The following is a 9,219-nucleotide window of genomic DNA, read 5'->3' as shown; positions in this document are numbered from 1 at the left end:
TGTGTGTGTGTGTGTGTGTGTGTGTGTGTGTGTGTGTGTGTGTGTGTAGATATGTTGCAGCTGGTCTGTGAGTGTCAGTGTACTGTTTACTGGTGTCTTCCGCGTACCTTTTTATCTGAGCCTCTAAAACTCTTAAAACTGAACTCCTTATTTCATCCCTGCCCAAAGCAGGAAAGAACCCGCTTGTCCTGCCGCATCTCTCCTCTGGGTGGAAGGCACCATCACCCCAAGCTGGAGACGTTCTCCTGGTACCATTTGCTGTCACAGGCCCCTGGCCACCTCAGGTTTCTCCAGTTCTTGGATGGGGCGGGGCATCCCGGCCACTGCCTCCACCCAGCTTAGCCTGCACTGTGTGGTCCCTTCTTCACTGGTCTGCAGGCCCTGCTACAGCAGGGCCACGGCTCAGTCATCTCTGCACCTGCAGGTCCTGGTGCCCAGGCAAAGCTTAGCCAGCTGCAGCATGTCATTTATCAGAGGTCCTTGTGTTAGGAAGGCAGTTGGTTTTGAGTTGTGTGGTTATGTGAAAGCTTAATATTGTTTTTAGATATAAAAGTACTATGGCAAAGATTCACAGGTGTCTTGATGGAGCGTTGATTGCGGACTGATGCTTGTTTGAAAATGCACAGGTGTTTGGCAGAGTAACTGTACGAAGTAATTGCCATTCTGTGACACACATTGGAAATTATGGGCTGTCGTGATAAAATGGCTCAAAGACGGATGTGAAAATCCCCGGGGAGAAGAAGATCTTCGGCTTGTGGGGAAAAGTTAGTATCAGAAACCTTAGAGTAAAGGATCTTAAAGCAGAGTCCATTGTCTCCTGAGAGCAAAGAGCCCGGCTTCTGGGACCCAGACTCGTATGTCAGCTCAGTCATGCACCCTGTACCAGTTCCCTAACCCCTCTGGACCTAAGTTTTGTCACCTGTGAAATGAGGATGATAACGGTGTCTCTTTGACAGGGTTGTTAGGTCGATTATGAATAATACAGATGGAGCTCCTAGCGGTGTCTGTGCTGGGTGTCAGTCACGTGGGCGTGTGGTTCAGTTCTGTATCTGATCTGTTTCTCCGTGAAGGCCCAGCGCTGTGCCCCGTAGTGAGAGAGACAAGAGGACCTTGGCAAGCTTAGTCTAACTGAGCAGATTCCATGGGTTCTCTTGGGTCGCTTATGTTTCACTTTTTAATAAATGGGGAAATTATTCTCTGTGCTTCCTCAGTTAGAGGCGAGAGGGCATTTACCCTCACAGGAGAGAGGGAGGGAGTGTGTGTGTTGACATTAGAATCTTGCAAATTAATTTCTTCATTTAATTCTTAAGTCTGGCATCTGCCAGTGCAACTGTGTTTCTAGGAAAAAAAGGCTTCTTTTGTTTGAGTGATGCTTTGGGTGGTAGGTGCTGATATCAAATGCGTGCTCCCTAGTGCACAGTCTAAAAGTTACGGGTGGGGCTGTGTCGTGTGGCCGCAAGTCATGGATTTGGGTACCGACTGTGCTGCCTGGCTCCTGTGAGGTCACAGGCAGGCGAGTTAACCTTGAGCCTCTGTTTCCTTTTGGTGAAAGCGGGATGGTTGGTGGTACTCTGGGATCCCTGAGGATTAAACGCAGCGAGTTAACGTTGTAAGTTGTAACGCACTTGCCAAGAGTAGAAGGTAGCCAAACATTGTGGCTGTCACTGTTAGAGGATTCGTAAGGGATGTGGGGAGACCTTGTTATAACATTTCTAAAAAGAAAAAGGGCCAGTTCCTTACCAATATTTAAAGCATCCTTTTGTAAAGATGGCATTTACAGCTATTTTAAGACTATGGGGAAGAGTGATGTCAAAAGGTGAATCTGAGGATAACGAAGCTTATTTCTAAATGGAATAAGGGATTTTAGTATTCCGAGTGGGACTTCTGAAGGAAATACAGTTGTTAGTAGGAGATAATTGTCCCCAAAAGAGGGATCATCACTTGCTGAACAGTCACCGAACACCCACTGTGAGGTGCTGGGCATCCAGACGTGAACGAGACGGGTCCTGCACGGAAACACCTTTCTGGATGGTGTCTGATTAAGGAGGCCTGCCGGCTGTCAGTGTTAAAAGAGACTGTATCTTTTAAGTCTGTTCCCGAATACGGTTACATCGTTTTTTAAGCCCTTTCTGTTTCTTATTAAGACAGTCCTTGTGCTCCCTAGTGATATTATCACAGGAAGATAAATAAATGTCATCAGTGTTTGGGGGGAAATAGTTTTGAAAATTTTAATCATTAAATAATTATGTGATGTTGAACGGAACGAAGCTGTAACAGCCCGCCTTCGCTTTGGGTGTGACGTGTGCTCTGTTGGAGAGGGTCCCCCTCCCAGGGCAGAGCGTGAGAGTTGTTCACGAGATGCCGTTAACGTCTTCACTGTGCTTCCCTCTTTCAGAGTTACTGGAGAACGTAACCCTGATTCATAAACCAGTGTCATTGCAACCCCGCGGGCTGATCAATAAAGGAAACTGGTGCTACATTAATGCTGTATCCTTCTCAGAGGCTGTCCCCAAGGCTGGCTTTCTGCAGCTTCCTCTTCCTTGGGCACATTTGACTTAGTTCCGCTTCTCTGGGCTGTCTACCCCACATTTTGAATCCAAAACCTCGGTTTCTTACTGCTTATTAACTGGGCTATTCGTGACCAAAAAGAGAGAGATGATTTGTTGACCTGTGACAGACAGAATCAGGCAAGTTTCTCATTAAAATGGTCCTGAATAACAGGGCAGAGTGACCACTTAAACTGGAAATCCTGTGTTAATCGATTTGATTATCTTGGTTGAATCCCGTTCTTATTTATAAACGACTTGGATATCACAGGGCAGTTATCCCCAGGATTATTCGGTTTATTCCCTTTGTGTTTACATACCTAAGTCGTTCAGTGTCCTTGGCTTGCTTAGTTTTATATGCTCTTGTGTTATACATGCCTTTCCACAGTTTGGAGCATCGGTTTTATTTCCTTTACGCTTCCTTACTGCCATCATTTAGACACTGCAGGCACTGGTTGCTTGCCCTCCGATGTATCACCTGATGAAGTTCATTCCTCTGTATTCAAAAGTGCAAAGGCCTTGTACGTCCACACCCATGATAGATAGCTTGTAAGTAAGCTGCTGAAAATGTGGCGAGGGGTGGGCTTTCCCCCTCTGATAATTAGATTCAAACGGCAAAGTTCTTGATCTCCTGCAAATGAATCCTGTAATTCTATTTTTTTTTTAATGTGCTGTTCATGATTTTCTATGGAAGTTAACCAGAAATGGAATTGGAACATGGTTTAGCTGTGTCCTTTAGATTCAGTTGAATAAATTTCAGTGTTTACCAAATTATATCACTTGAAATATACCAAAAACTTATGTAGAAAAGATTTACGAGCTCAGTAGCTATTACAGCATTGGTTATCTAAAGTTTGCTGTTTTCATACTAGATAACATTCTACTTAGCCATCAAGGCTTTTTAGTAATAGTATGTCTTTTAAAAAACAAGTACTAAACATTTTTTCCCCCCATGTCTAGTGTTCGGCTAATGAATGAGTTTACTAATATGCCAGTACCTCCAAAGCCCAGACAAGGTGAGTAAAAGCGAGGGTTCCGATGCCATTACATTTTGGGAGGTGTGAAGTCAGGTGACTGAGTTTGAGGAATTCAGGCTTGCTGGAAAGAAAATGTCTCTTTACATGCAGGCTGCTACACCTATACTATTCTCAGCGTTGGGCGGGTGTTGGGGGGAAGTTTTGATGATTATGCCTTTTGTCATGTTAAGACTTCTTCAGTTGTAAAGGTCTGTGTCCTGTTTCCGTTGCAGCTCCTGGGGATAAAGCCGTGAGGGACGTCCGCCCGGGAGCTGCCTTTGAGCCCACGTACATTTATAGACTGCTGACAGTTATCAAGTCGAGCCTGTCCGAAAAGGTTGGGGCTGCCGCTGCGTAGCCAGCGTGACGCTTGTGCCTTACCTGTTGCGTATTCAGTGCTTGCCCTCTGCTTGCACTGCGGCGATTAAGTGGGTGTTCAGTGGATCTAGGCTTGCTCTGGAGTCAGTTGCTAGGATGAATTAGAGTATGGGATGATAATGATGGTAATCAGAGACAACTCGTGTCATTTACTGTGACCAACCACTGCTGTAAGTTCGTTCCATCCGTTAACTTACTTAACCCTGTGAATAAAGTGTGATTAATGTCTGCTTGTTCCATTTGAGAAAAGGGAAGTCACTGTCCAAGGTCACAGCTAAGAAGTGGCAGAGCCTGGCAGCGGAGTTAGCTCCTTCACTTCCACACGGACTGCCCTGCAGCAGGGACGGGGGCATTCAGGAGTGCTGCATCTTCTCCACGCTCCCTCGGGGCCGTCATTTTTAATCATACACTTTGCTGCTGAAGGCATGGGGTCAAGGGCCACGGAGGTCTTGTAAAGGGCCCTGATGGCGTTCAGGGTAAATCAGGGGCAGCCTTTGCACAGTTAACCGGAGCGTTTCTTTCTCCCCGGCAGAGTTCGTGATGAGTCAGTACAAGCAATTGAAATGATGCTAGAAAAGGGGAATTCTTTAGGAAATATTCAAGAAAATTGTGTTAAAACTGACTAAAGTAGTATTGTTTGCAGCCCCTTTGTTTCGAAGAAGAGGGAATACTCAGGGCACTGCAGCAGCGTACCACCAGGGGCTCTTCATGTGCCCATGGCGTAGCCTTTGCTGTTAAGCTCAGGATTTGGGGGTGTTGCTAGTGTTAGGAAGGCGGGCATGGAGTAAACGGTGCCCTCTGCTTCAAGAGCGCCTCGTCCAGTAGGGGAGTTAGTACTTGAAGTGCTAAGCCAGGGGCGGGCCCCCAGCTCAGGGGGAGCAGAGGTAAAGCTCAGGATGCTTCTTGTGGCTGAGCAGCGCTGAGATCCTGCAGCTTTCGAAGTTACATTACTTGTGGCTGGTTGGGGTCTGCAGGACCACCCTCAGGGTTGAGGATTCGCTAGACGGTCTCACGGGACTCAGGAGCTGTTACCCTCAGTTCGGATTCAGTACAGCCCAAGGACACAAAGCAAAATCAGCACAGAGTGAAGACTCGGGCAGCGTCTGCAGGAAACCTCGAGACTCCTCTCCGGGTGTAGTCACACAGGACGCACTCAGTTCCTCCCACATCAGACTGTGGCAGCTGTGTGGCTTGTGGTCCACCAGGGAAGCTCCTCAGCAGCTCAGTGTCCTAGGGTTTTGCTAGGGGCTGGTCACATGGGCACCCTACCCTCTGCCTCGCACAGACTCCAGTCCAGACTCCTGGGGGGAAAGCCAGTGCTCAGCACAAACCACACTGTTGGCACAATTTGGCACGCTCCCTTTTCAGTTCTTGGAATGGTGGGAGCCCTCCTGAAATCCAAGTTCCCAGATGCCGGCCAAGGACCAACCCAGCAAGCAGGCCCTTCCCAGCACTGTTAACTCTTTTCTGCGTCTTGGGTTGTGCCAGCCTATGCCCTTTCCCACAGACACACTCACACCAGACAGCCCCGTCCACAGCTATAGTTCCATTGGAGCAAACAGATCTACTCAGAGACCGCAAGCAGAAGAATTTGCAGATCCTTGGAACACTCACGCCGTTATGCTCCAAAGAATGAAATATGAACCAATCATGATAAGTTATATAATCAGATGAAACCAATGTAAGGTTATACAACGAATGTGTGACCATATTGTGTGATTCATCTGCGAATGGTTGTGCTGATGTGTGTTTGTAAAGCAGGCAGCGCTAAGTCTTTAAATCCATAGAGTTTTTCACGTATAATTTGGGTCCTTTCTCCTATGATTGCCCATCATCGAAAATAAAAGGAGACATACAGGGCTGCTAATTTTACAACTTGCAGTGTGAATGGTAACCCCCGGGGTTGTGCATTCTATTTCATTTAAACAAAAAAGCAACTTATAAAATAACTTTTTTATTATAAAGGTAACGTATACTTATTGTAGAAAATTTCGAAAATACAGAAAAGCAAAATTAAAAAGAAATCCCTGTTCTATTGCTTAGAGATATTTAATCCTCCCCCGCTCACACACCCAATCTTCCCCACTTCACACATCTTAACTGTCCAAAGAAAAATTCATGTGATTTTTGGGAAACACTTTATGTTAAGTCTTACTGAAAATTTAAGAGAAGGCATAGTTTGTATATGCAGGTAACACATTCCGTGCAGGGTTGCAGAGTAATTAGTTAAGATTAACGTGACCCTGTTTGACCTTCTCAGGGTCGACAAGAAGATGCTGAGGAGTACTTAGGCTTCATTCTAAATGGACTTCACGAGGAAATGCTGAACCTGAAGAAACTTCTCTCACCAAATAATGAAAGTAGGTTATGGTGTGCTTGCTACAGAATTGGGTAGAACATTTTCTTAAGAATTATTCTTAAACAAATGCTATATATATGCTCATATAGTAAGCTGCCTTTCCCCCCAACAGTCATTCGCCCTTCAAAAATCACTTATTTACTCATTAAGATAACTAGTTACTTTTACATTGCTTATTGTGTACCATTGAGAATGTTGTGTTTGTATATTTCAAATGCATAAATGTATTTCCAGAAGCTCTGCTTTTCCCCCTTCAGTTTGTAATTAGGAAAATGATTACACAGAGAGAAAAACTGAAAGAATAGTCAGTTACCTGCATAACCACTGGATTCCACAGTTGCTCCCGTGTCGTCCTTATTGATCTCTCTTTCTACTTCCCCAGCCCCCCATGACATTTTTCCCCAAGGGATTCAAAAATCAAGTTGCAGATGGCAGTTTAGTTCACCCCAAATGGTAAAGCATGGGTCTCCTGAGATAGGGGTGGCTCTCCCTCGTGACCCGAGTTCCTTCGCAAATGATGGAGTCCGACTGCAGTTACACAGTAGTCGGCTTCCCCGTCCCACCTGAGTTCTCCTCCAGGTGTCCCACGGCATCTTCTGTCGCCGGTCACACCAGCAGGGAGATGCTATAGCGTCGCACACATTGCTTTTGTCCTCAGTGTAGAATACACCCTGATCTCACTTTAAAGCTCCAGTGGACAAATCTGTGTAGGTGGTTTATGTAGAACTTTTATTTTTGCTCTTTGTGCAAATAGTAGCCTAAGCAGAGTCTGCTTTTCAGAACTTACTGTTTCCAATGGACCCAGAAGCCACTCAGTGAACGAAGACGAGCAAGAAGAAGCAGGCGAAGGAAGTGAGGACGAATGGGAGCAAGTGGGCCCCCGAAACAAGACTTCGGTCACTCGCCAGGCGGATTTTGTTCAGACCCCCATCACTGGCATTTTTGGTGGCCACATCAGGTTTTAAGCTTTTCTGGAATAATTTAGCATTTGCCTTTTTCAGGGTTTTGCCATTTTGCTGGAGGGGGGAGGTGTAAGATTTGTCCTAAGAAATTTGGGACTGGGTGGTTTGCCTTTGCTCCCTGTGCCCGCTCTGTTCTTGGACTTGCTGACGCTCGTCCTGCCGGCCCCACGGCTCTCACACGACCCACGGCGGCTTCCTGCAGAGGGCGCTGCCCCCGCCTGTCTGCCAGGGGCTCCCCACCCCTCAGTGACACTGACATTCCCTCCGTCCAGCTGCTCACAGCCGGGTAGGAAGAGAAAGACAAGTTAATGGAAATACATGTTTTGTTAAGAGAAGAAATTCATGTATCTGATTGGAGGAATTGTAGGCACGGGAGCCAGGTGAGCTCGGAAGCTTAGAGAGTGCAGAGGGAGATGCTTTTACACAGAGGAGGACATGTGGCCTTCTGGAGTACCTGGGCACCTCCCCTGCCCCAGTTCCCTCAAACTAGCTGCCCTTTGCTCATTCATGGAGTCCTAGAAAGTTTTTTTAACCCACATTTGTTTATTTAATTTTGGCTGTGTTGGGTCTTTGTTTCTGTGCGAGGGCTTTCTCTAGTTGTGGGAAGCGGGGTCCACTCTTCATTGTGGTGCGCGGGCCTCTCACTGTCGCGGCCTCTCTTGTTGCGGAGCACAGGCTCCAGACGCGCAGGCTCAGTAGTTGTGGCTCACGGGCCTAGTTGCTCCGCGGCAATGTGGGATCTTCCCAGACCAGGGCTCGAACCCGTGTCCCCTGCATTAGCAGGCAGATTCTCAACCACTGCGCCACCAGGGAAGCCCTAGAAGGTTTTTACTTATTTACGTTAGAGCTGTTCAGTACCACCATTATGTGGAATTCGGTAGAACTTGCACTGACTCCGAGGACCTCCTTACTCATCCAGAGTCTGAAAGGACCGCATTATAGCATGATTTCCTTCTGAAGACCTTACAGCTTCACCTACAGGAGTGTGTTTTTGGTTTTTTTAGTGAGCCTCTTAGCCTTTCGTCATCCCAGAACAAGAAGTAACACCCTTTTCAAGGCATCGAAAGTCAGTTCAGTCTCTCTGCTCTAAAACAGTTTAGGTTGAGCACCTTGCAACAGGCTAATGAGATCCTCAGACATGTGCCCGACCCCCTCCCAAGCTGGTCACACGACACTGAACACGTCATTTCTATGCCCTTGCTGTGAGCTAGACTTTGCAGGCCCCTTTCTGTTGTGGAGTCTCGTGTCAGCCTCCCGACACCCAGCCCCACCACTATGGCTGCAGCTTGTTTTCGCCAGATGCAGATCCTCGGGAAGGGCCCTTTTGGGAGAGGAAAGCGGGGCTCCAGTTTGGTGACCAGCAGTGAGAGGAGGCTGTCTGCGCCCTTAACTCTTTGTTAGCCGAGCAGCCTGATGTTGTCCCCCTCGGGGTGCTCACTGAGGGTGGGGGAGAAACGAGGGCACGGCCCAGTGGCTGTGTCGAGGGCTCTGTGTTTGTGGGATGGCACAGCAACCGGATTGCAAGGCCACAAAGATCCCAGATGTGTTTGAGAATAAGCAGTGGGAAAAACCAGAATCCACTTTGGAGAAATTTCTAGCTTGCCCCAGATGACTCTTCATGGCCCTGTAGCCTCAGCCTCTGTAGGCTCTTTGTATTGAAATTGGGTGTTGATTTTTTTTTTTTTAAACTATAAAGCAAAGATACAGAACTACTCCTTGTAACTTAGGAGCTGCTTTTGTGTGTGTAGTAGGCACCGTTAAGCATGATTCTTAATGGTGTGTGGCCTGCGGGATCTTAGTTCCCCGACCAGGGATCGAACCCAGGCCCCTAGCAGTGGAAGCACGGAATCCTAATCACTGGACCACCAGGGAACTCCCAAGCATTATTCTTTATTCAGACCAACGGAAAGGTTTTCTCCTAAAATTCACGCTCTTATTTTTTTTTTTTTTTTTTTTTT

The 9,219-nt window shown here is 47.0% G+C and overlaps 1 protein-coding gene across 1 annotated transcript in view; it reads left to right on the top strand.

The window, feature by feature from the left end:
• The window catches only part of USP10 (ubiquitin specific peptidase 10), a 67,706-nt gene that overhangs the window by 48,477 nt on the left and 10,010 nt on the right, over nt 1–9,219 (top strand). The window contains exons 5-10 of the mRNA XM_029238482.1: nt 2,396–2,487; nt 2,986–3,095; nt 3,507–3,562; nt 3,796–3,899; nt 6,201–6,300; nt 7,080–7,257. Of these exons, the coding sequence (XP_029094315.1) occupies nt 2,396–2,487; nt 2,986–3,095; nt 3,507–3,562; nt 3,796–3,899; nt 6,201–6,300; nt 7,080–7,257 (640 nt within the window). The remainder of the gene's footprint in view (nt 1–2,395; nt 2,488–2,985; nt 3,096–3,506; nt 3,563–3,795; nt 3,900–6,200; nt 6,301–7,079; nt 7,258–9,219) is intronic.

This window comes from Monodon monoceros, unplaced genomic scaffold, assembly GCF_005190385.1.
Source record: "Monodon monoceros isolate NGI ecotype Baffin Bay Population unplaced genomic scaffold, NGI_Narwhal_1 Super_Scaffold_10, whole genome shotgun sequence".
In the NCBI taxonomy this organism is placed as follows: domain Eukaryota; kingdom Metazoa; phylum Chordata; class Mammalia; order Artiodactyla; family Monodontidae; genus Monodon; species Monodon monoceros.
This window is presented reverse-complemented; position numbering and strand designations above follow the sequence as displayed.